Source organism: Danio rerio, chromosome 15, assembly GCF_052040795.2.
Source record: "Danio rerio strain M-AB ecotype USA chromosome 15, GRCz13ab, whole genome shotgun sequence".
Classification (NCBI taxonomy): domain Eukaryota; kingdom Metazoa; phylum Chordata; class Actinopteri; order Cypriniformes; family Danionidae; genus Danio; species Danio rerio.
Window position 1 is genome coordinate 38,857,501 of NC_141035.1, and position 27,418 is coordinate 38,884,918.

Sequence of the window (27,418 nt, forward strand, 5' to 3'; positions counted from 1 at the left end):
CTACAGTTAAGCCTCCAATTGACTCAAATGTTGTCAATTAGCCAATCAGAAACTTCCAAAATCTTGACATCATCATCTGAGCTTTTTCAGAGGCAGAATAATCTTATTGTACATAAACTTGACTTTCAAGAAAGGTTATAACCACATCTCTCTCATTATTCTGCTATTAAGCATAAACAGAAACAAATGTGATAATCCTAACTTACCTAAAAGAGAAAAGTTTAGACTTTTTAAAAATGGTTATGTGCCTTTTTATACAGTGTTTTTAAACTTCTGGCATCTGTAATTATAATGTAGATTAACACCCACAGTGGCTTCTCCTACAGCGGGGGTTCCCAAACTTTTCAGCCTGCGACCCCTAATATAACAATGCCAGTGTCTCGCGACACCAGTATCCTCTGAGGTGGTTATACATATAGAAACCTTGCATGCAACGGCGTGCACACAGCAATAGGCCCATGTCTATTCTTTATTTATTTTTTTTAAATGTATGTGAGTGCTGTAAATGTGCCAGAAAGTTTAACATGGGGTCATAAAATTAATCTGCTTCATCTGAGGCTATTGCTGTGTCTTTAATATAATTTTATCACCCCAAGGGTTACAATCCAATAGAAAATAAAAAATTGAAAGGTTGTAACTATAAACTACTATTTCTATCTTCAGTAGATTATGGATAAAATATGGTAATTCTAATGGTTTAAAAAATGTATTAGATTTTTGGAAATCACCAAGTGAGGTCCTGACCATCACTTTGGGAACCAATGTCCTACCGCATCAAATTTGGCGAAAGTATTTCAGGAAGTGATTATTTTGTTTACTTTGATTTATTGGATGGAAACAATGCTTTAGTCACAAATGTTTTATAAGATATTCCTGTTATTCACATAAGTCTATTTCAAGTCTTTGGATGGAAACATAGCAAGTGTCATATTGACTCAATCAATGTTTTAAGCTTTTAAACAAACTCACCCTTAAAGCCAGCTGGTCCTCTTTCACCTTGATCTCCAGGGTTTCCAAGAGGTCCATCTTCTCCTGGGGGCCCAGTTTGTCCAAAAATCCCAATGATTCCTCTTTCCCCCTTCTCACCTGAGGAAATAATGCAGATATCAGTAAACAAATAAAAATAAAAAAATCACGGCACTGGCTGACACACTAACCCCAGCAGCTTAAGACCATCTTGCTTTTCAAGTGAATATTATTCAATGTGATTGTGATTAGAAAGAGATAAACTTTTTTTCTACTTTTTGCTTACTAATTATGCATTTGTGGTAGTCATTGAATGCTATTTATTCCAATTTTTTATTAATTTGTTTTTATTTTTTCAGCTTTAGTAATTTTGCTCAGTGATTTTGCCCTTTTTATATTTATATAGAGTTTATTTTGGTTTTAGATTAATTAAAATATGTCAGTTTAGTTTCTTTTGTCTATTTTAATGATGCATTTATATTTATTTATATTTATATATTTTTTGTGTAATACATTCTTTTTATCTAAGTCTTGAAATCTAAACATCAGTGTCATGTTAGATAATTAATTAGACAGCTCACCCAATATATACTTTTCATCTAATATTTCATCAAACATATTAATAATAACAAGATATAATACAAATTATTAAAGGTGCAGTATGCAATATAAGTTTAACACCCAGTGGTGGAACTAGGTATTGCATTCCTGAATCAAAACAAATGCAAGCGCAGGTTGCCAGATTGGGGACCAACTGAAGCAAGTCTGACGATCGACCCTAAAGGCTGATTAGGTGTGATCTAAATAAAAGCAATGGCACCTGATAGAAGGAATATTTTCCATAATAACTTAGTTTTTGTCCTACCCAACACCTTATATATTTTAGAAACAGCTTCTATTTCTTGCAGCTGAACAACAAAAAATGACAATGATCACCTCAGGAACACCTCATGTGGTTTTTCAGAGTTAAATGCTAATAATGTGAGTTTGAATGCCATTTTACATGACATTTATAGCCATACTACTGAAAACAGCAGCAGATAGTTCCCCTCAGTCCTTGAAAATAAAATAAACCATTTGAAATTGAACTTTAGAACTGTGACTCAGTGCAAGCCAACACATATCAGTGATTCAGCATGTACATTCAATAATGTTAAAGTAAAAAAAATAAAATATGTATTAGTTAGATTATAAACCTTACCATTTTGTTAGTGCTGCTGAATATTCTGTGCTGCTGAATGGCTGAATTAAAATTTCGGTCTTTTGTTGATAAACTATTGTTTCTAAATATTAAACAGCTTATTAAATAATTAAATAGACAGTTCACCCAAATATACACGTTTATTCTAATATTTCATTGAATATATATTTTTTGTATTACAAATATTAATAATAAGAGCAAGAATGGGAGATTATTTATGACGTTATGCACTCTGGTTAAAATAAATGCTGTGAATTTGTGTATACCTTTTGGACCCCCACTGCCATTATCTCCATTTTTACCCACTTCACCGATCTGTCCCGGTGGACCTGGATCACCAGGAGGGCCCTGAGGAGGAGGACAAGTAGTGGGTTTTATGACATTGCCAGGGTCTCCTTTTGGACCTACAAACAGAAAAAGAAATGAGGGTTTATTTAAATAGTCATGTATAAAGTGATCAACCTGATCTGAATGCTTTACACACCTGTGTCCCCTTTATCTCCTTTTGCACCACTGGGACCCAGAGGCCCACAGTCACCCATAGGGCCAGGGAGTCCCGGGATTCCCATAAGTCCACACAGCCCCTTTTCACCTGTAAAATAATAATAATAATAATGACAATCTAGAACAAGCAGAATGACAAAAGTGTAGTTAAACATTTCCATTTACTCATTTGTGAGTTTCTTTTCTTAAAACACAAATTATTATATATTTAAAATTGTTGGAAACTAGCAGCCTTTGACTTCCATAGTAATTTGACTATGATGCACTAAAACAATGTTTTTCTTAGTCAGATTTTTGTCTTGTTTTTAGTCTAAATGTCTAAAGGTTCTTAAATAAAGAAGCATTTTCGGGACAAGCAAAACATCTTGTCTTGTTTTTTGAGAAATTATATGTTAAAATGAAGTGAGTTTTTAATTCAGACAAGCTAAATAAAGTGCCAAAATTGTAAGCAAAATAATATTGTCAAAAAGAAAAACTCACTTAATTTTGGAATATTATTTCTTAAAACAAAACATAATAAATTTGTTTGTCTAGAAAAATGCTTTTTGACTTAAGAATTTTTTGATATTTAGACTAGAAACAAGAGAAAAAATATAAGTAAGTAAAGTCCTTTTTGCAGTGTGTCAATGGCTACTGGGTTCCAACATTCTTCATAATATCTTTGTGTGAGTGTGTGTGACACTAATTTATTAAGGTTGGGAACCACTTGAAGGATAGAAAATAGTGAGTAAAATTATTATTATTATTTTTTTAAAGTATTTTGTTTGAATGAGGCAAAACATTTTTTCAAATACTGTCTAAATATCAACACAGCATTATAAAACTGTACAGAACTATTTATTTGAGAGACACACAGTTATTTATGTTAGTTATAAATGTAGTTATTCTAAGTATTCTTGGTGATGAGGGGAGGGGGAGGTATTCAACACGCTATGTTTGTTTTCTGGAAAAAAAATATGTCTAAAGGAGCTGTTGACATGGAATTGAACTAAAAATGTTGGTAAAAACCCAAACAATACAAATATAAAAATAAAACAAAACAAATATGAAAAAAATGTTATGTGTAATAACAATAGAATGACACTAGGAGAAATACTGAACTAATATTTAATGTATTTAAAACTTTATATAAAAGCCGTTTTTGGCTGATGAACTCTCATGTGTGAGTTTTTCACAGACTTCAACAGAGTGTAAATCTTGATGGTTCTGTGGGTCTTGTCTATTAAATCTGATCTTTAATGTGTATTTTAGAATAGATTCAATTCAGGTGACAGGCTGGGCCATTCTACAGCTTGAGTTTATTTCTTTGAAACCATTTTAAAGTTTTCTTGGCTTTGTTTTGGATCATTGTCTTGCTGAAATGGCCATCTTGGTTTCATCTTTATCATCCGGCTAATGTAGATGTTAGACTGAAGCAGCTAATATTAATTTACACTGACGAAGGGCAGAAGGTTACTGAATAGCTATTAAGAGATTTCAGCTGCTGTCTGGGCTTTTCCTGCCTTTTTACACTTCCCTTTCTTCATGTGTTTAATTTTTTTTCAGGTGTCATTTTATTTTATTAAACATAACTTCATTTGTAAACTGTTTAATATTGTTTTATTTGCATATATGGATTTCTTTGGTTGTTACTAATAATCTGTGAATATTTCAGGTCAACAGGACCTTTGGAAATAGGTTTTTGGAGAAAACCGTGTTTAATACTTACCCCACTATATATTTGTCATCATATACACGAGATTGGTTTTAATAACCCTAATCTACTTGACAGTGTCAGCTTCAGACTTAGTATTAAAAACTGAAAGAAACATCCATACTAGAACATTCACAATTGACATACACTCCCAAAACTGTCACACTACAAAGCAGGTTGAAAATCAGTGAATTTACCATTCAATTAAAGCTGTTTATTTTACCTTTTGGGCCTTGTGGGCCTTGACACCCCGGGGTGCCACCAGACCCATGGCATCCTTTCTCTCCTTTAAACCCAAGTGACCCAGGACCACCCGGATCACCACATTCACCACACACTGTAAAAGCATTGCCTGGATCCCCCATTAACCCCATGGGCCCTAAAACAGCAAAACAAAGAAATTGCACATAAAAAATAAACAAAAAGGCTGGATATGCAGAACTGCTATTAACCTTATCTCTAAAATCCTACAGGAAAAAAAAATACACATTTACAAATTTTAGAAAGTTCTAAATTATGTAAAGTAGGTTATCGGTAGGGCCAGATGGAATCTGCGGACACTTTTTGCTATTTCTGCGCAGAATTGTGTTAAAAATCTGCAGATTTATGGGGAATATATAAGCATCATAACTAAAATCTTAATATATGAAATAAAAAGTAATGCCTTTTAAAATTTTATTCTTTTATATATTTTCAATTAGATCCACTTTATTTGGTGAATGAAGCAAGTCTCTCAAATAATATCTCTTCTAAAAACAGAAAATATTACTTTACAAACTGTGCTGTAAATAAAACATATGAATATTTTCATATTAGTCAATATTATTACTGAAATTAATTAAAAAACATAATACATATAAATTTACACACATTTACACAAGTAAATAAACAGAATCAATGATGGGCTAAAAATCTGCGGAATTCTTTGTACGCAGATTCCATGTGGGCCTAGTTATCGGTAACCCTGATTGAAATGAAATGTGTACAAATGTTTAAACAGGTGAATATATATATATATATATATATATATATATATATATATATATATATATATATATATATATATATATACATACACGGTTGAAGTCAGAATTATTAACCCCCCTGTTTAGTGTTTTTCAACACATTTCAAAACATAATAGTTTTAATAACTCATTTCTAATAACTGATGTATTTTCTTTTTGCCATGATGACAGTAAATAATATTTGACTAGGTATTTTTCAAGACACTTCTATACAGCTTAAAGTGACATTTAAAGGCTTAACTAGGTTAACTAGGTTTACTGGGCAGGATAAGGTTATTAGGCAAGTTATTGTATAACGATAGTTTGACCAGTAGACTATCAAAAAAAAAAAAAAATAAATAAATCTAGTTTAAAGGGGCTAATAATTTTGACCTGAAAACAACTGCTTTCATTTTAGCCAAAATAAAACAAATAAGACTTTCCCAAGAATAAAAAATATTATCAGACGTACTGTGAAATTTCCTTGCTTTTTTAAACATAATTTAGGAAATATTTAAAAAGAAAAAAAAATCAAAAGGGGGCTAATCTTATTATATATATATATATATATATATATATATATATATATATATATATATATATATATATATATATATATATATATATATATATATATATATATATATATATATATATTAATATTAATTCAAGCCAAAGCGTGCTTTAATAAAAAGTGAAACCAAATGTGCAAACAAACTTTTCTCTTGTTCTACTTTAACCTGAATGTATGAATTTAATGTTAACTACATTAAGTTTGTTGCTTTGATGATTTAAAAACACTTATATTAAACTGTTTACACTGACCTGGAGGTCCATCCAGCCCAGGGAAACCCCGTTCTCCACCAAGTCCAGGCATTGGAACCCTACATTCTTCACCCACAATGCCTGGAGGACCCATTGGACCAGGATCTCCTACAAAAAAAAAGAGAGTAAATAAATAGATCACTAACTGTGTGTGAGTGCTTTCTAATGTAATTTACAGTGTTCTTTCTTTCTTTCTTTCTTTCTTTCTTTCTTTCTTTCTTTCTTTCTTTCTTTCTTTCTTTCTTTCTTTCTTTCTTTCTTTCTTTCTTTCTTTCTTTCTTTCTTTCGTCCGTCCGTCCGTCCGTCCGTCCTTCCTTCCTTCCTTCCTTCCTATCTATCTATCTATCTATCTATCTATCTATCTATCTATCTATCTATCTATCTATCTATCTATCTATCTATCTATCTATCTATCTATCTATCTATCTATCTATCTATCTATCTATCTATCTATCTATCTATCTATCTATCTATTGTATATATATACACGTGTGTGTGTGTATTTTATTTAATATTTTTATAGAGTATATATGTGCATATAAAATGTAGAAAAAATGTAGGAATGTTTTTTGACCGTGTTTTTTTTACTGTGCATCTCTCTGTCTGATTAGTTATTTTACCAGCAGTGTTGGGAAAATCTGTAGTCACTTAAAAAAAAAAAAGTAACTATATGTGTTAGTTACTTTAAGGATGCAGTTTGAATATATATGTGCTATGTTATTTTATTGTAATTAGCATTTTTTACTTTTTTTTTAAGAGATGAGGTAGACGTAAAATTGTAATATATTACTTTTTTCCAAAAGAGATTATTAATACATGTTAATTACAAATAAATAAAATGTGTTTTTTTCAATATAACATCTTTTTTATGATGGCAAAGCACATGGTCAGACAAAAATATCGCTAAAAAACATGGCATATTTTTAAAATGATTTTTTAATAATAAAAAGCATTTATTTTAAATAGAAATTCTTTGTAACATGTCTTTACTGTCACATTTGATCATGTCCTACAGCAAACAATATTCTAAATCGGATTATGATCTGCGTACCTTGCAGTCCCTGCGGTCCTTTCGGACCTCGAACACCTGTTTGTGAAGGGCCTCGTGACCCCGGGTCCCCTTGATCACCTTTGTCTCCCTCTGGCCCTTGATCACCTCTTTCACCTGTGGAACCCAGCCCTGGAAGGACAACCAAACAGACAGGGAATGACACATGTTTTCAAACAGGTAATCAGCAAATTAACTTCTGACAGCACAAAAGATTACTAATTCTCTCACCTCGAGATCCAATCTCACCCTTGACACCCTTTAGACCGTCCAGCCCATGAAGCCCTGGGGGCCCCGGAGGTCCTTCAAGTAAAATGTTCAACATTTAAAATGATTGTTCTAGTTTTAAAATTGATGTAAGAATATTTTTAAAATATATATTTATAGTTTGAGTATTCAAACCTCGAAGGCCAGTGCATCCTTCATTGCCATTACTACCCGGCGGACCTGGAGGCCCCGGAGGTCCTTCTAGACCATGTCTACCACATGTACCTGGGGGCCCAACCACTCCTAAAAGGTACAATAGACAGCATTGTAGAACTGGACTGTAGCAATAGTAAGGTGAATAGATGTGGATTTAGGTCTGTGTGTGTGCTATAGTACAGATATATGTATTTTATCCTCAGACCCAGGCCCGGATTAAGAATTCAGAGGCCCCTGGGCACAACGTCTTGTAAGCCCCCTACCTGGTTGCATGCCTATTGTTAAATTAAAAAATATGAATAACATAATATTTATAAAAAAAATTGCATCTATAATGCATTGCCCGCATTTTTTAAGTAAATGATATACACTACAAATATGTATAGTCTACAGAGATTTAACACATATTCAAAGCATTTAAAACACACTTTGAAAAAAAGAATTAATACAACTAGTGAAAAATTAATGGATTTTAATATACTTGTTCAAGTTCACTAAAGCAATACAAAAAAGTTAGATTTAAGGGTATTTTTAATGTATAACTTCTACACACTTATGATGCAAATGCTTTGGATATAACACCTCTCCAATCTAGTTCTATGAATCTGAGTCTTCTATAATGCACACACTTATTATTGATTCCTACATGTCTTCCTTGTGATGAAGAGTAGGCATAATCTGATATGTGGTGGTGGTGGTGGGTTCATCAGACGCTGGATTCGAACCGGGTTCATGGTCGCGTCAAAACAAGTTGCCATGCGCTTTATGAGCTACGCCACTCACGCTGCTGTGTGTTGCGCTCTTTAGTTATGTTGTTTCTGTCAATTAAACAGTAATGGGTGGGAATAACTTAATTAGCTTATTCCAACGAGGTACTCTATTTGCATTTAGCCATTTCCCTTCCCTCGCAGGGGCCCCAAGTGCGCACAGGCATTGGTTAATCCGGCCCTGCTCAGACCATATCAAACATGAATAGCTAGCACATTAGATGCTACCTGTTTGTTATAGCCATAAACAATGCATTACTATTACTGTGTTTACGAATTTGTAACCTAAAAAGCCAATTATTATATAAATACATATTTTTTAGATCTTATCAATACAATTAAAACAGTCAAAAAATCTACATATTGCACATAAATCCCAGCCGATTCAAATGTTATCACATGATTGAATGAGCGTTATCATAATAATAATAATAATTAATAATAATAATACTAAAAATTAATTAATAATAATTATTCCGACTTTAACTGTATATACATATTTTATATATATTTTTTAAAATTCATAATCTGTATTTTACCTGGAGGTCCAATATGACCATTGATCCCGGGTGGCCCAGGAGGGCCACAGTTTCCATCTGGACCTGCTGGTCCAATGTCACCATTGTCTCCTCTCTCCCCACAGGGACCTTTTGTGTAAAACAGAGATTTTAGATCTTCTGTAGATCTGTTTTTTTTTTCTTGTTTTAAAGTACCAAAACAATAGGGTGAACAAAATCAAATAAAAGCTAAGAAAGTCCTACCTGGCACACCATTGTCTCCACATGGCCCTCTCTCACCTGTTCGCCCTGGCGTACAAATAGATTCACCACTGTCGCCTATACAAGACAGCATGAAAAGACATTTTGTAATAAATCTCATATATAATGACATATAACTAAATTTAAAATGATAGTTTGATTTACTTGTATTGGTAAAAGTCGACAGTTTAATTAAAGAGCCCCTATCAGACTATGACAGGGACTTTGTCAGCAACCATTAAAGTTTATATGGACCAGTTTCATCCTCCAACAGATCATAACATGCAAGTGTGATTAGACTTGTTGCCTTGTTTTCTGTAGTTCATATATGTAGTTTATATTATTATGTGTTTAATTGTGTGTAATAAGTTGTAATCGCTCTGTGCAGCTTGTAATAACTTGCCTATTATAGATCAGTGCTTGTACTGTATCTCTCAGGTTTAATCCTTATGCGGCTGATCACATATTGTGTTCAAACCCACGGTAAAAATACGAGTGCTTCTTCTATTCGATAAAAATGCATTTCTAAACTCACGATCCTCTGCCGTTATTCTTTACAATGGCCACCATTCAACCCAGCCTTATTCGGAAACGTAGTCCGAATCCACAAGAGGCTGCTGTGTGCGCACTTTTTCATATTTCAAATTTTTCATGAGTATCGTTCCCTCCCGTTGTTTTTGCGTAAACCCACCAGAGGCCGCTGTCGACCGACCGACCGACCGTCTGTCTGACTGACTGAATGACTGATTGGCCGGCCAACCAATCGATTTTCCGTCCAGAAAAAGAAAAGCCCTCGTCGTTTTTACCATGTTTTTGGATTTTACCACATTGTCACCCCGTTATTCACTCACACACATTTTATTTTTTGGATTCTGTTTTTGTCTTCCCTAATTTCTGGAACCGATCTACCCCGGACTCGAACCCCGTCGTGGTCAACTCTTCTCTGCGCCTGCCAACACACGAGCTAACTGGACAAACTGCTTGCGGCAGGAAAGCCCTACACACGAGGGTAAGCAGTCAGCTGCTAAGCGTGACAAGAAACGCCGCTATACTGCCTGTAGCGTTCGCTTAAAAAAATTAAATGCAGCCATATGTACCTCCGGCTACTTAAATGTCTCCAGTAACGTCCACGGGACTACGTTTTCAGAATAAGTCTGTGTTGCCACTATCAGCTTTTCCTCACACTCGCCACAGTTAGTTTTCAAAAATAGTTAAATACTTTTGCCATTGTGTGGGTTAATACTGAACGTGTGCCATAGTTATTACTTAGGGTTAAGAGTAGAGAAATATACTGGTGTTTAACTGCATTGCTTTATTGCATTCCTGCATTGGGCTCTCACATACTTTCTGGCTAACTACTTCATAGCTGTGCTGGGCATTTCTCTCTGTCTTGCACTGAATGCAGTCGACCAATTAGTCCAATCCGTGCAGATTAGCTTCTCTCTAAGAAGGGGTTTGGAAACAAATGAATCACTAAACAATACATCTAGGAGTTGTTGAGATAATTAAGTAAATATAAATGCATATTATAAAACAATGAAAGTGTTTTTTGACCTTGCAGGCATATCAGCCTGTTGTTGGAGACCCCAAAACTAAAATATGACCTTTTATAATGCAAAATAGGGGCTCTTTAAAGAATTTGTATTAGAATAATTAAAAACATTATTCAGCAATTAATCAAACTGACAGTACACTTTCACTTTTCTCAGAAGAGTTCCTGTATTTAAAACCATATTACTGTTTGCTTATTCTAATAAACACTGATACTGATTATTGTTTCTCAAGCACCCAATCAGCAGACCAGATTGATTTGTAAAGTATCATGTGATGCTGAAGAGTAGGATAAAGATATTAAAAATTAAATTTTCTCATTATAGGAATCGGCGGTTCATTCCGTGGTGGTGATCCCTGATGAATGAAGGGACTAAGCCGAAGAAAAATTGACCAATTATAGCAATTTATTTTACAAGATAATAAAATTGCATTAGTTTTCAATTTTAATAGTTTTCATAATACTATTGTAATTTAAATAAATATTGCCCTGGTAAGCATAAAAAACAATCAAACAAACAAAAAACCTCGGGTTGTGTTTGTTCCAGAATGCATGGGTTTATAATGTGTATATTTTATTTATACTCATTTATTCATTTTGTTGTCGGCTTAGTCCCTTTATTAATCCGGGGTCGCCACAGCGCAATGAACCACACAGACTCCACACAGAAACGCCAACTGAGCCGAGGATCGAACCAGCGGCCCAGCGACCTTCTTGCTGTGAGGCGACAGCACTACCTACTGCGCCACTGCGTCGCCCATTTTATTTATATGCATATCTATATTAAAATTACATGTATTTTACCTTTAGGACCATCATATCCACGATAACCAGGAGTTCCTGGCATGCCGCTCAATCCAGGATCGCCCTACAAGAAGAAAAGTTAGAGGCACTGTTTGTGAATACAATCTATATATCAATCTACAAGAAAAGTCAATCAAACCAAAAAAAATCTGATCTGGTGTGCGTTTTCTAAAACCATCATTAGCTAACTAATGTTGCAAGTTCTGTCGTTACAAACATAGTTCATTGATTTGCCGTCTCCTAAATCCATCGTTCCAATGAACATTTGCAAACTGCGTTGCAAATTTGTATGATTGCAACAAGACCTCTAGAGCTGTAGTTAGAACCATAGTTCCATAGTTCAACCCAGCAAACTTCTTGCTGCGAGGCGACAGGGCTAACCACTGAGCCACCATGCTGCAAATTAAATATTAATATATTCATCTATAATTCATATAAAAACATAAGACCAATCACTTACATTATCACCATTTTCCCCTGGGAATCCCACAATTCCCTTTGGCCCATGTGGTCCACGTACTCCAGGCTCACCAGGCACCCCACGAGCGCCTGGCGGTCCACGACAGCCCCTTTCAAAGCCTGGAGGTCCATTCAGACCCGGATACCCCGGTGTTCCCGGTGGACCTGGATCACCTTTATCACCTGAGAGTAAAGGAAAAGAAAAAACACGACCATGGTGGTTTTAATGAAGCTTGATAAACAATATGAGAGGATTTGAGTATATCAGCGTTACCTCTTTCTCCACAGAAACCATTCTCCCCATTGGGTCCAGGTGGTCCTATTTCTCCTTTCACAGGGTGATAAAACAAGTCTCCTGGAAAACCTGGAGGCCCAACGCATCCTGGACAAAAAAACAAAAAAACAGAAGATATACTAGTTTGTTCTGAAGACAATTTAAAAATGCTTAAGGGGGCTATTAATATTGACCTTAAAATGTTTTTTTTAATGCTTTTATTCTATCCAAAATAAAAACAAATAAGACTTTCTCCACAAGAAAAAAAATATTGTAGCCTCCTTGCTCCATTTAGCATCATTTGGGAAATATTTGAAAAAGAAAAAAAAAAAAGAATAATTTTGACTTCAACTGTAGATACACTTTCTCCTTCAGCCATATCCATGTGTGCATGCAGACATTTGTTGTATACATAAGAATAGAAAGAAAAAAAATAAATAAATAAAAATAACAATATCAGCTGGCGAGGCAGTGGCGCAGTAGGTAGTACTGTCGCCTCACAGCAAGAAAGTCGCTGGGTCGCTGGTTCCTCGGTTCAGTTGGCGTTTCTGTGTGGAGTTTGCATGTTCTCCCTGCATTCGCGTGGGTTTCCTCCGGGTGTTCCGGTTTCCCCCACAGTCCAAAGACATGCGGTACAGGTGAATTGGGTAGGCTAAATTGTCTGTAGTGTATGAGTGTGTGTGTGTGTGAATGTGTGTTTGGATGTTTCCCAGAGATGGGTTGCGGCTGGAAGGGCATACGCTGCTGGATAAGTTGGCGGTTCATTCCGCTGTGGCGACCCCGGATTAATAAAGGGACTAAGCCGACAAGAAAATGAATGAATGAATGAACAATATCAGCTACTAAACAAATTAACTCAAGATATAAATTATGTACATGTGGGCAGTGATAACTTACATCCGAACTTAAAGAATCAGATCAAGTGTTTAAGATGTTGCATAATTTGTTGATTTTTTTCCCCCAGTATGAATTAAATCTTACATTTTCATATTTTAAAGTTGTAAAATACCTTTCTGGCCCTTGGTTCCGTTAAATCCAGGGAAGCCTGAACATCCATTGAGGCCCTTTAAGCCTTTCGGTCCAGGAGGCCCTAAACAGCCCGTCTGCCCGATGTTTCCAGGACAGCCGTTTTGTCCACATGGTCCAGGCAAACCTGGACAAAGAGTTTCAAAGACACAAGACAGCTGAGAATCATAATTACTGTTTCCAAGCAGCTTTACAAAAGGTGCACATGACTGCATTACAATCAAATAAAAAAAGTTTAGGTAATTAGTTAACTTTATTAGTTATAGGTTAGTTATAGGTTAGTTATAGGTTAGTTTTTATTAGTAAAGTTATATCCATGTGTACATGTTTAATGAAGTGTATTTGTGTATTAAGTGTATGTGTTGTTCTTGAAGTCTTTGATGGTTGGCATCATCTCTTTACAGTTCTTGGATTTTAGATCTCAGGAAAACAACAGGCTCGGTGTTTTAATGTGAGCTTATATAACAAGAATATCTATGACAAGAGCTCTTTTCAGGCTTTCTTTCGTTTCTTTGTGAATTTTTTGATTTTATTTTGGTATTTTGCTGTAATAGTGTGCAGAAAGGAAACATACAATACTGTGCTTTAGGTCTATTCTCCCCATTTAATTCATAATATTTCACATAATATGTATTGGAAATACCAAAAGATCAAAAGCGACAGTAACATTACAAAATATTCTATTTATTAAAATAATCATCACTGTTTCTACCAAAAAGCAGCACAACGGCTTTCAACATTGATGATATTAATAAGAAATGTTTACTGAACACCAAAACTACATATTAGAATGATTTCTGAAGGATTGAGTGACAGCTTTTCAAGGCTGCTTTGCCAGCAAAGAAATATATATTTTTTTACATTTAAAAATATATTAAAACACAATAAAGAATTTATAAATTGCAATCACATTTCAGAAAATAGCTGTATTTTTTTTTTTGTAAAAATGCAATGTTGCTGACAACTACTTTTAAAACATGTTCAACCCCAAAATTTTACAATGCAAAAATGGTTTTCTTACTTTTTATTTTTATTTCAGTTTTTCAACATTTTAAACCATGAAGCATTTAAGTAAAAAAAATGTATGTTTTGGTTTCAGAATAATATGTCAACATTAAAAATATGAAATTAAAATAATCTTATTTCAAAGTTCAAACTGAAAACAATATTATTTTACTTGCCCCACAAATTGATTATTGTGCTTGTTTTAGGAAAAATCTCACTTAATTTTGACTCATTATTTCTAAAAATAAAGCAACATTTTTACATGTCTAGAATATGCTTGTTGATTTAAGATTGTTTAGATATTTGGACTAGAAACAAGACAAAATCTCTTAGCGGTGTAAATCTATTGTGTATTTAAAATAAGCCTTGATGACCACATCTATCTAACTTCCATACAAATCCAAGCCAAATGTATTGTTACAGATGGCAGTTAAAGGCATTTGTTGTAATTGAGTTACATTTAACATTAAAATTAACTTCCTAAAACACATTAAGCTCTCTTCGAAAGACTCTTTACCCTTTGGTCCAGGATATCCAGGATTTCCACCGTCACCGTTGACTCCTGCGGGTCCCTGAAGGCCTATGCATCCTTGGGGTCCAGGAGTACCAGGTTTACCCCGGGCTCCTTTGGCTCCAATGCCAGGACATCCCAGCTCCCCAAGTGACCCCTTCTCTCCAGGGTAGCCTAACATAGAAAAGTCACATTGTTAGCCAACAGTCTTAACAAATGTATGCTAATGCAGTGAACTCTACTTACCTCTATGTCCAATTAAGCCTTGTTCTCCTTTCTTGCCAGGCAGACCCTCATCTCCTTTATCGCACTGCTCTGGACTCTTACCTGGGCGTCCAGGTGGTCCTGGTGCACCATCCTTCCCCCTTTCCCCTTTTCTACCAGGATACCCTGGAACACCAGACATACCTGTAGAAAAAAAAAACAAAACAATATTGACGATATTATTAGCATTGTTGCCAGATATAGCTGACTTTTCCAGCCCAAAAGCTGTCCAAAAACGCCAAAACACCCAAAATATTTGATTAATATTTTATTTTATTTTATTTCAATCGAAATTAACCTAGTTACTTTAACTTCATAATTTCTAACCATACAGCAACCAACACCAGCAGTCACAGAACCACAACATAACCAGGTCTCATCAAAACATTGCCCCCCCTCTCACCCACACATGTTAGAATAGAATATGTTTTACTTTCAAAATGGCGTATTAATTAGTCTTATTTGGCACTTTAAATTCTTTTAAACATAATTATGTGCTGCTTGTTTATCAGACAATGCTTGTTCTTGCTGTCAGTTGTCGAAAAAATGATTGATAAAAGTGTCATGATAAACTACTGTGAGTTTAACTGCAGGCACTGCGTGATAAGTGTGCACGCAAAGGGGAGTCGGATTTGTCTGGGGAGTCAGATTTTGATACAGCTTTCCTTCACCTCCTCTAGTAACATTTAAAGGCTTAACTAGGTTAACTAGGCCGGTTAGGATAATTAGGGTTAGGGTAGTTATTAAGTTATTGTATAATGATGGTTTGTTCTGTAGACTATCGAGAAAAACTGTAGCATAAAGGGGCTAGTAATTTTGTCCCTAAAATGTTTTTTTTTTTTTAAATGTAAAACTTCTTTTGTTCTAGGTGAAATAAAACAAATAAGACTTTCTCCAGAAGAAAAAATATTATCAGACACACAGTGAAAATTGCCTTGCCCTGTTAAACATAATTTAGGAAATATTTAAAAAAGAAAAAAAAATTCAAAGGGGGGCTAATAATTCTGACTTCAGCTGTATATATAACTGAAAAGTTATATTCTTTGTTTTTTTTAGAAATATAATTTCATTCAAATCTCTGGCAAGTGTTGGATACATTTAACCTGTTGTCTTTATGTATTTTCTGACCAACAGGCAGGACAGGAAAGAAAATGAATGAATGAATGAATGAATGAATAAATGAATGAATGCAAAGCTGCACTAGTTGACATTTTTTGATGATATACACAGCGCGTTGTTATTAATGGATTCTGCTTTGAACATACCTGAAAAATCTCCTGATCTATCTCTTCTTCAAGTCACAACAGGAGACAATGTTTTGGTGCCGTGATCCGGATAAACAGTGAAATTACAAATTCTCAACAATACCGTTAACTCCAAAGCAACTTAATATGCACAATGGTGGAAAATTATGGGAGAAAAATGTTTTAATCGCCTTTTCAGCTCTAAATAATGCTAGATTTAAAGGATTTGTTGAGTAATTTGAGGAAATGAAATCCAGGTTTATAATACTCTACATTATATATTTAATTTTGTTTAGAAGTACTGATAGCTGACCTGACCTATGTCTCTCTCTGTCTCTCTCTCTCAATTTAATTCAATTTTAATTCAGTAATTGCTTTACTGGCATGACAAATGTATTGCCAAAGTATTTCTAAAGTTAACATAAAAGATAAACGAAGATACATGTTTAATAAAAAAAAACAGTAAACACAGTAAACCATAGTAGTGGTAATAAAACACACACATATATATATATATATATATATATATATATATATATATATATATATATATATATATATATATATATATATATATATATATATATATATATATATATATATATATATATATATATATACATACATTTAATAATTAAATAAAAATATAAATAATATTATTTAAATCCTGATTTTGTACTTATTACAATATTACTGTTTTTATTTTATTTTATATATTTTGTTGGGTGGATCTAGGGCTTTGTTCAAAATCAAAATGTTCAATAAAAAAAGAATAATATATATATATATATATATATATATATATATATATATATATATATATATATATATATATATATATATATATATATATATATATTATATATATATATATAATATCATATAATTCATTTATCAGATTATTCAACATATCATATATAAATCAATATATCATAATATTCATATATATGTATATCAATAAAATAATAATAGATCAGAATAAACTGTACATATAACAATCAACATTTTAGGATTAAACAGTAATATAAAAAAAAATCTGTATTATTACTCTCTCACTCTCTCAAAAATACAACTCTGACAGTGCATAATATGGGCAGATATGATTTTTTGGATAACAGATTAACTATACTGTGTAAACATTTGTTAAAAATTAAACTTTCAGATTTAAAATCAGTATCCACATGCTTTTTTGTTCTTTATCAATTCACTTGACAAAAATTAAATACATCTAAATGTATTTAATGTTTTGTCTGAGTACAACTTGTCCACTGACTCAGCCTATTTGGTCTCTAGGTTGTTTTCTATCATCTGATGTAAATTGGGTTAATACCGCTGTCACATGTGGCTTGCTTTGTTGATCGACTTATTAAAAAAAATCTTAATTTATCTATCCTGGAGGCTCTATCTAGTGGACATTATTCGTTTGTAATACACAGCCAAAATAAATGGAGAAAAAAAATGTTAAATTTTGGTTAAATATGAGAGAGACTGCATCAGATATGTTTCAGTCCTGATTTTGTACCTAATATTACAGTATTAATGTTATTTTATTGTACGTTTTTGTTGGGTGGATCTAGGGCTTTGTTTAAAATCAAAATGTTCTATAAAATTTTTTTTTTAAATATGCTCTTGATTTGACTACACAAACACCATCGGAAGATTACAAAATGTGAAATATGAATAAAGGTCACTTGTCTTGTGGTACCTTGCAATCCAATAGGTCCTGGAGGTCCTGGGACACCTTTAGGGCCCTGACATCCCTGAACCCCAGAGGGCCCCAGCGGCCCTGGAGCCCCAAACATACGGTCTCCACAAGAGCCTTTCAGACCCTCGGGTCCACGACTGCCAGGTATTCCAGGTGAGCCATTAATACTGATGCCGCAGGGCCCGGGTTCACCTGGATCTCCTAAATAGCCATCTGGACCTACAGACAAGATGGAAGGAATATTGGATTCAAAAAGTTCTAAACAATTGGATTAATTCAAGTGTATATATGATGTAGATTTACAGTTGAGGACGAAATGGTTCGCTCTCCTGTAAAATTTGAATTATTTTCAAACAGAGCAAGGACATTTTTCTTAGCATTTCCTAGGGCATTTCTTTTTTAAAGAAAGTCTGGTAACAGTTTACTTGAAGGGGTGTTCATAAGATGAGGAAGAGGAAAATAGGACAGAGGAAATTTATGATAATAAATATGTAATAAAATATTCATTAATTTATTTTATTTTCTGCTTATTCCCTTTATTAATCAGGGGTTGCCACAGCGGAATGAACCGCCAACTTATCTGGCATATGTTTTACGCAGGGGATGCCCTTCCAGCTGCAACCCATCTCTAGGAAAAATTCGTCCACACTCATTCAAATACATACACTATGGACAATTTAGCTTACCCAGTTCACCTGGAGAAAACCCACGCAAACACAGGGAGAACATGCAAACTTGCTGTGAGGTGATTGTGCTACTCACTGCCCCACCGTGCTGCCCCATAATGTATTATTTTTATTACAAATTCAGTTTGTTCCACTGGAAAAAAATCATCAGAAAAATATTCATGACTATGGCCTCATGACAATCATTTTTATGACAGATTTATGACAAGATAAGTTGTTTTGGTAATGTCAAGTTGCCATGACACATGACAGTTAATGACAGTTGTCAAACGTACCTAATAAGTTTGTCATAAGTATCTCAAAACCTCATGATTACAACGATTTCATGACAGCCTTATTAACACTCCTTAAGGCAACATATACAGTATACACTCACAGTATACACATTACTAGTACTGGGTTGGCTCCCTTTTTGCCTTCAGAACTGCCTTAATCCTTTGTGGCGTAGATTCAACAAGGTACTGGAAATATTCCTTAAAGATTGTGGTTCATATTGACATGATAATATCAAACAGTTGCTGCACATTTGTCAGCTGCACATCCATGATGTGAATCTCCCATTCCACCACATCCCAAAGGTGCTCTATTGGATTGAGCTCTGGTGACAGCTGAGGCCATTTGAGTACAGTGAAGTCATTGTCATGTTCAAGAAACCAGTCTGAGATGATTCATGCTTTATGACAAAGCGCGTTATCCTGCTGAAAGTAGCCATCAGAAGATGGGTACACTTTGGTCATGAAGGGATGGACAAGGTCAGCAACAATACTCAGGTAGGCTGTGGTGTTGACACAATGCTCAATTGGTACTAATGGGCCCAAAGTGTGCCAAAAAAAATAACGCCCACACCATTAAACCACCACCACCAGCCTGACCAGTTGATACACGGCAGGATGGATCCATGCTTTCATGTTGTTGATGCCAAATTCCAAATGTTGAAGCAGAAATCAAGACTCATCAGACCAGGCAATGTTTTTCCAATGTTCTATTGTCTATTTTGTCAGCCTGTGTGAGTTGTAGCCTCAGTTTCCTGGTCTTAGCTGACAGGAGTGGCATTCAGTGTGGTCTTCTGCTGCTGTAGCCCATCTGCCTCAGGTATGACGTGTTGTGTGTTCACAGAAAAAAAATCCCAGTAGATCAGCAGTTTTTGCAATACTCAGACCAGTCCGTCCAACACTAACAACCATGCCATATTCAAAGTCACTTAAATCACCTTTCCTCCCCTTCCTAATGTCTTGATCATGTCTACATGCCTAAATGCATTGAGTTGCTATAATGTGATTGGCTGATTAGAAATTTGCGCTAACGAGCAGTTAGACAGGTGTACCTAATAAAGTGGCCGGTGAGTATATATATATAAATATATAGCCTTTAGCTCTTTTTTTCTCATTTGCTTGAATCTCTTTTACCTCTTTGTCCAGTGATTCCACAATCCCCAGGTTCTCCTATTTCTCCCTTGGGTCCCCTTGTTCCGTTTTGTCCTATGCAGCCTGGATTTCCAAGCTTACCTTTGTCACCTAGAAAATAATAATGAGTTTGATGATCCAATCACAATCATGAGCACTGCAAAATTAACAATGAAACCGCAAAATCAAAATGAATTCAATTCAATAGTTTAACACATAAAGCACCATTGAACATACATCAAATTCTATTATGATTAATTTGATTAACATTAAAACAGACATATGCAGGTGGCAAAAATATCGTTTTAGATTTATTTATTTTTGCGGGTTACATTTTTGTACTTTTCAAACAAAATCTGGCATTGGCAACATGTATGAGTGAAAATTAGTGCCTCTATTTCTTACTTAATGCTTAATAATGCATGCATACAGAAGAAAAAAATTAATTAAAACACATCACTAACACCTAAGTGTTCAGCTTAGCCCTGTACACACTGTAAAGATATGGTGTAAATGTGGTTGCCACTACCCCACACTATTTTGGAAGTCAAATACACAATAAAAAGTGAATTTAAGCCATAACAAGTGAACTGACAACCATATTCAGCTTCTGTGTGTGCTTGGCCTCTGAGTCATCATTAAGTAGTCAACTACAACAGTAAATTAATCAAACATATTTGACTAATAAGGCCCTGATTGCATATACAATGTCAGATTAAAGACTTATAACATATATGTAGCAAAAATATAAAGCTGCAGGGGTAATTCTACATTTATAAGCAGCGATATTGTTATTTTATTTAATTTCTTTTCTAAACCATCCATCACACACAGTTTTATATAGTAAATACTTTTATACATTTTACCTATACCACCAGGCATCCCTTTGCAACCACGGGGTCCAGGTATGCCAGGTCCACAGGGCAGAGTTTCACCTATCAAGAATATTACAAATTACAATACACAATACAATTACAATACAATATACACAACACAATTACAATACATAATCATTGTCCATCAAAAGCGATATTAAGTTAGTGGTCTGCATGACTTTTAGCGCTTTTGAAAGAAATCTCTGACGTTCTACATCACAGGTGTCAATTCCAGTTCCCGAAGGGCTGCAGTTCTGCATAGTTTAGTTTCAACCCTGCTTCAACACACTTACCTGTAGGTTTTAACCAAGCATGAAGGACTGAGTTAGTTAGTATCAGGCGTGTTTAATTAGAGTTAAAGCTAAACTGTGCAGAGCTTCTGCTCTCCAGGAACTGGATTTGTACTACAGGGATATATTTAATTGATTAAATTATAGAAAAGCAGTAAAATGATCAACAATTGCTACAATAACTTTTAGGCTGTAATAGCTGAATGTGGATAGTATATGCTGATTTGGCGCTCAAGACTGCTGAAACTGATACTGAAAGCCCCTTTGCTTCTTAACATTTTTCTGCAAACCAATCCAACATTTTTTTTTAGGGTTTCTTAATGTATGGAAAGTTCAAAACAACAGCATTTGTTTGAAATAGAACATTTTGGGTCACGCTTTAATTTAAGGTCCAATTCTCACAACTAAATTAATAATTTATTTTATATATACAATTTTTTCATATATATAATTTTATATAAATATATACATATATATATATATATACACACACACACACACACACACACACACACACACACACACACACACACACACACACACACTCAAAGTCCTTAAACATTGGGGGGAATCTCCTCACCCACCATGAGTGAGCAACATCCACCTGGATGACGCGATGGCAACCATATTGCGCCAGACCGCACACCACACATCAGCTGATTGAGACATAAAGCTATTTATTCTATGGGGATGGTTAGGAGGCCATAATGGACAGAAGCCAGTGGGCAAATTTAGCCAGGATACCAGGGTAAATCCCTACTCTTTTCGAAGGACATCGTGGGATTTTTAACGACAACAGAGAGTCAGGACCTCGATTTAATGTCTCATATGAAAAATGGCTCTTATTGAGCAGAATAGAGTCTCCTTTACTATACTGGGTCGTTAAGATCAACACAGTCCAGAGGTTGAGCACCCCCTGCTGGTCTCACTAACACCACTTCTGGCAGCAACCAAGCTTTCCTATGTGATCTCCCATCCATGTACTGACTGGGCCCTGCTTAGCTTCAGTGGGCATCCATGTGAGAGTTGCAGAGAGCTATCTGCTGGCTTATTACTTGTGGCTTACTACCTGCCTATTATTAAGATACTGGCTATGTATTTGAACCTATAAAGTACATAATCTGCATGATCTTATTCTACATTCTTAATCCTAAACCTAACTACTAACTATTTATAATCACCAAATTAGGTGTTTATTCAGCTAAAAGGCTTGGTTAATGAGAACTATGTCTTTAAAAGTGTGACCAAAACCTTCATAACCTTAGAATTCTCACTTTTAATAATTATCACTTTAATTTAATTTAATTTAATTTAATTTAATTTAATTTAATTTAATTTAATGCACTCTTTTTAAATAAAATAACTAATTCCTTTTTTAAAAAAATAAAAAATTCTCACAGAACACAAACATTTGAAATCTTCTGTACTAACATTTATTTAAACTATGTTGACCTTTTTCTTGATGTATAAACAGGCATTGCAATTTAAATCTATTTGGCTCAAGACTTCCGCTCTCATTCCCTTCCATTGATTTTTAGATGTTAAAAACAGCTTGTTATGATGCTTTATGTTGCAAACTGATATTTTATTATTATATTATTCTGCTTTGTCTGTATAGTCATGACCGTTTATTACCGTTTTATGAGTTTGACCGTTTATTATTCCGAGTTATTTCTCCCATAGGCGACTGAATCGGACATTCTAAAACAATTGAAAAAGGGAGCGCACTTCCGCATTGCTGAATAAGGCCAGTACAGCTGTAGCATTGTGAGGCTTATATTACTAGAATATGAACTGGTGTTAGCGCTGTGACTTTCACCTTGAAGCCCTTTAGGGCCAGGGAATCCCGCCAGGCCTTGAGGTCCGGGGTCTCCTTGTTGCCCCCGTCGCCCGATTGACCCCATAATACATCCACCAGGAGGTCCAGTCTGACCCCTGACACCTTTCACACCAATAGCGCCCTGACACCCTCTGTCACCTGGTGGACCAAAGAGATCATCTCCCTGGAAGGACAAAAAATATATAATAAATCCATCTGAACACATTTGAAGGGGATCAAAACCTTTAATCAAAGTTGCCCTAAAACTTTTAAACAACACCCATTCTTATCTTGTCAAATGTTGACAACTGTAACGAAAGAACATTATACCTTACAGCTAAATTAATACAAAGAAAAGATGCAGTAATGACCTGTCGCTTAACTTTATATTACTTTTTAGTACATATATCTTAAACTGGTATTTATTTCTGTGATGGCAAAAGTTGAATCTTCAGCATCAATCCTTCAGTCTTTAGTGGCTTGTGATCTTTTACAAACCAATGCATGTATATTTGGGGTGTATAATATTTACAAAAATTAGCATAGCATACTTTTGATGATGATAATTAAGATATTTTGTTGAGTGTGTTTTTGTGATGGTTGTTTGGCTGGTTGAGGCCTGCCATGGATAAATAAACATGACACGAAAACTGCTAATAGGTGGTTTGGAGTCTCATTTAATCAAGTGATTTGTTCAAGACACCTAAAATATCTTATATACAGTATATATTATTATAAATATTATTAGTGCTTATATTAGTGCTGCCAAATGATTCATTTCATCCAAAATAAAAGTTACATTTACATAATGAGTGTTTATTGACTGTGTATAAATATTGTGTATATTAAAAAATATATATCAGAGATGCTCAAACTAGAGCCCACGGGCCAAAGTTGGCCCATGCTAACCTTTGAGAGGGAGAATTGGCGATCATCTTTCACAGAGATTGTCATTTCAAAATTTAATGCAATATTTTGTTTGTTTGTTTTCGAATTTGTTTTGTTTTGTAAATGAATCAGATTTTTAGAAATGTAAATACTGTCACTCGACAGATTTAGAGGGCAATGCACAAGAAATCGGTGATCAAATCAAGGCAAATCAAGGTGCAGATTAGTGCATTCAGCATTGAACTCTATTGTGTCATTAATAGGATTGTTTATTTTTTTACTGTAATAAATTCATTATATTTTCAATTAAATTAAAACATACAGCATAAAGCAAAGTTTTGTAGTTATTATGACATTTTCGGTAATAACTTAATAATGAAAACTTTAATGTAATACAGTTTATTATTTTTATCTTCAACCTACAGCCCTCAATCAAGTTTGCTTTTTGGCCCATCATAAAAAAAAGTTTGGCCAACCCTGAGATATATTTATATTTATAGTATATATTTATATGTATAAATTAAATATAAATACACACACACACACACACACACACACACACACACATATATATATATATATATATATATATATATATATATATATATATATATATATATATATATATATATATATATATATGTATGTATGTATGTATGTATGTATGTATGTATGTATGTGTATGTATGTATGTATGTATGTATGTATGTATGTATGTATGTATATATATATATATATATATATATATATATATATATATATATATATATATATATATATATATATATATATTTAATTTATACATATAAATATATACTCAAATATTTACATGTATGTTTCTGTTTATATATACCGTATATTATGTAAATCTTTTATTTTGGATGCAGTGAATCGTGATTAATCTTTTGACAGCACTGATGTACACATAAACTCTTTAAATCAATGGCTTACCAAAGGTCCAGGATCTCCAGGGTCGCCATCTATCCCATCAACCCCCGATTTCCCAGTATACCCTTGTTTTCCATGCTGTCCAGAAGGACCCAGATCACCTTTCTCCCCTTTAACAAAATTGACAAAATACATGATAAGTTCTGACAAGTTTGCATGTAAAACAATGAGGCATTTGATCAGGATTTGATCTACAACCAAAAATATAAGGCTTAAAGCTTATGGATTAAGACCATGGTCTCAAACTCAATTCCTGGAGGGTTGCAGCTCTGCATAGTTTAACTTCAACCACGTCCAACTCACACCTGCTTAATAGTCTTCAGTAGTCTCGAACACCTTGATTAGTTGGATGAGCTGTGTTTGATTAGGGCAGGGGCAAAACTGTGCAGAGCTGCGGCACTCCAGGAATTGAGTTTGAGACCTATGGATTAAGACATTCTACAATTTTATAATCAGACATTTAACATTGAAACTGAACCAAATTCATATATTTAATTTAATGACATTTCATCGGTCAATCAAACTTGTTTTTGTATAACATGTCTTTATTGAATTTTTTTTTGAAGATTTTACAATAATTCAAACCCCAATACCCAAAACTTACCCTAGACAGGCTTAGGAAAAAAAAATTTAGGTAAGTAAATTAATTAATTACTAAAAAATAAATAATCATTAAAAATAAATAAATAAATAAATAAAATAAATAATTCTAATCAAACACCAATTAACATTACACAATTTCAGACTTCCAGAGCTTCTTCGTTTTTTTACAAAGTTCAAAAACACCTCCCAGATATCACAAATTTCAGAGGATTTTTTCCTTATTATATATGTGAGCTTTTCAAGAGCCAAGCATGCTATAAAGGTTTCTCAACCAAAGTCCTATGGAGGGGCGATTAACATTTTTCCAACATAAAGCAAAACAGCGCCTTGCTTGTATTAAACATAAGTCAATCATTTTTCTTTCTTTAGAAGACAAAGCCCAACTGTCTTCATACATACTCAATATACATAATCCAGGGCATAAAGGAATTGGATCAAACTTGTTTTTAGTGTTTTATGGGATAATTAGCAGTTTCTGACATACAGTATGCTCTGATGGGTTGTTTCAACAGTCATGAGATTCTTAAAGATGACCCATTATTTATATAAAACAGTGAATTATGCAAAGCGGTGACAAGCCTGCATTCCTTCACTGATAAATGGATGAACAATGCAAATTGAGCTAACTTTATCACTGTTTAACTTCCATGTGCGACCATAGGCATTTATTAAAATACACCTTTACTTTACTTTTAGGTTATGCTGTATGTAGATAGAAAGTGTCTTGGTTTAGATCTGACATTGTTCAGACTGCTGGCTGCACCTATACAGGAAAATATACCAAAATTCTATAAACCATTATAGCATGGTTAAATATATATTTTACATCATGTGTCATTTTTATTATTATTATTATTATTACTATTATTTAAGCACTAAAACAATTTTGTACAATTTAAGACTTATTTAACGCCTAGACTATTTTAAAGACGAAAATTCTACAGGAAATAGTTAATTTGAAATTAAGATTAAAACTGAAGGTTGTTTTTTTTTTTAAATTTGTATTTATTCATGTATTATTTGCATATTGTGTTTATCTAAAAATATTATACTTTGATATGCATTGTATATATATTGCATATATAAAATAAATAAATAAATAAATAAATAAATAAATAAACAGTTTTATTTATTATATAAGTAAGTAAGTAAGTAAGTAAGTACATAAATAAAAGGATATGATAAACTTTATTTGTCCCCGAGAGGAAATTTGTCTTGGGCAAAAAGGTGCTACAACATTGCTCTAAACAGACAGTAAAATAAATAAAACAAACAAAACAATTAAGAACATACATTGTTTACAAAATAAGACCGTATATAAATATGAAATATATAAAACACAGGACCACCCAGTCAGGTGCTAATGTACTACAGATGCAGTGTTATTGGTAAAGTTCAACAGTTTTATCGAGGTAGGAACAAACGAAAGCTTCAGTCTATTAGTTTCACACACCGGCATTCACAGTCTTTTTCCTTATGGCAACAGCTGATATTCACTGAAAAGAGGATGTTTGAAATCAGCACTAATATTTCTGGCTCTTCTCATGACCGCCTGTTCATATGGAGTCTGTATGGGTTTGTATTGTTTTATTCCTATAATTTTCATGGCTGTTTTTTGAATACTTTCATATGCATTGTTTTTATATTGCATCTCTTATTGTTAAATGCTGTGTAAATGTTTGTTAGACCAAATGTGAAAGTCAATGTGTTTGAATGTTTAAAAAACAATAAAGTGATCAATAAATAAATAAATAAATACATAAATAAATAAATAAAAAGCAGACCCTCCACACACACACATTTTGTTTTGATGTCCTTCATGGGGATCACGAGTAAATTAGTTTAATCAAATCCAGCTGTAATTCACACCCTG

The 27,418-nt window shown here is 33.8% G+C and overlaps 1 protein-coding gene and 1 long non-coding RNA gene across 2 annotated transcripts in view; one reads left to right on the forward strand and one right to left on the reverse strand.

The window, feature by feature from the left end:
* Positions 1-27,418, reverse strand: part of col4a4 (collagen, type IV, alpha 4) — a 99,583-nt gene that overhangs the window by 6,021 nt on the left and 66,144 nt on the right. The window contains exons 25-45 of the mRNA XM_087284419.1: positions 24,946-25,052; positions 23,107-23,290; positions 20,989-21,057; positions 20,126-20,233; positions 18,034-18,252; positions 15,067-15,228; positions 14,827-14,994; positions 13,288-13,431; positions 12,279-12,386; positions 12,006-12,187; positions 11,546-11,609; positions 9,193-9,267; positions 8,971-9,078; positions 7,644-7,751; positions 7,473-7,544; positions 7,245-7,373; positions 6,194-6,301; positions 4,588-4,743; positions 2,652-2,759; positions 2,434-2,571; positions 970-1,086 (exon numbers count right to left, since the gene is read on the reverse strand). Coding sequence (XP_087140545.1) covers positions 970-1,086; positions 2,434-2,571; positions 2,652-2,759; positions 4,588-4,743; positions 6,194-6,301; positions 7,245-7,373; positions 7,473-7,544; positions 7,644-7,751; positions 8,971-9,078; positions 9,193-9,267; positions 11,546-11,609; positions 12,006-12,187; positions 12,279-12,386; positions 13,288-13,431; positions 14,827-14,994; positions 15,067-15,228; positions 18,034-18,252; positions 20,126-20,233; positions 20,989-21,057; positions 23,107-23,290; positions 24,946-25,052 — 2,634 coding nt within the window. The remainder of the gene's footprint in view (positions 1-969; positions 1,087-2,433; positions 2,572-2,651; positions 2,760-4,587; positions 4,744-6,193; positions 6,302-7,244; positions 7,374-7,472; positions 7,545-7,643; positions 7,752-8,970; positions 9,079-9,192; positions 9,268-11,545; positions 11,610-12,005; positions 12,188-12,278; positions 12,387-13,287; positions 13,432-14,826; positions 14,995-15,066; positions 15,229-18,033; positions 18,253-20,125; positions 20,234-20,988; positions 21,058-23,106; positions 23,291-24,945; positions 25,053-27,418) is intronic.
* Positions 7,299-18,547, forward strand: LOC137487774 (uncharacterized). Its single transcript, XR_015509741.1, has 2 exons — positions 7,299-7,421; positions 18,049-18,547. It is a non-coding gene; the product is annotated as an uncharacterized LOC137487774 (long non-coding RNA).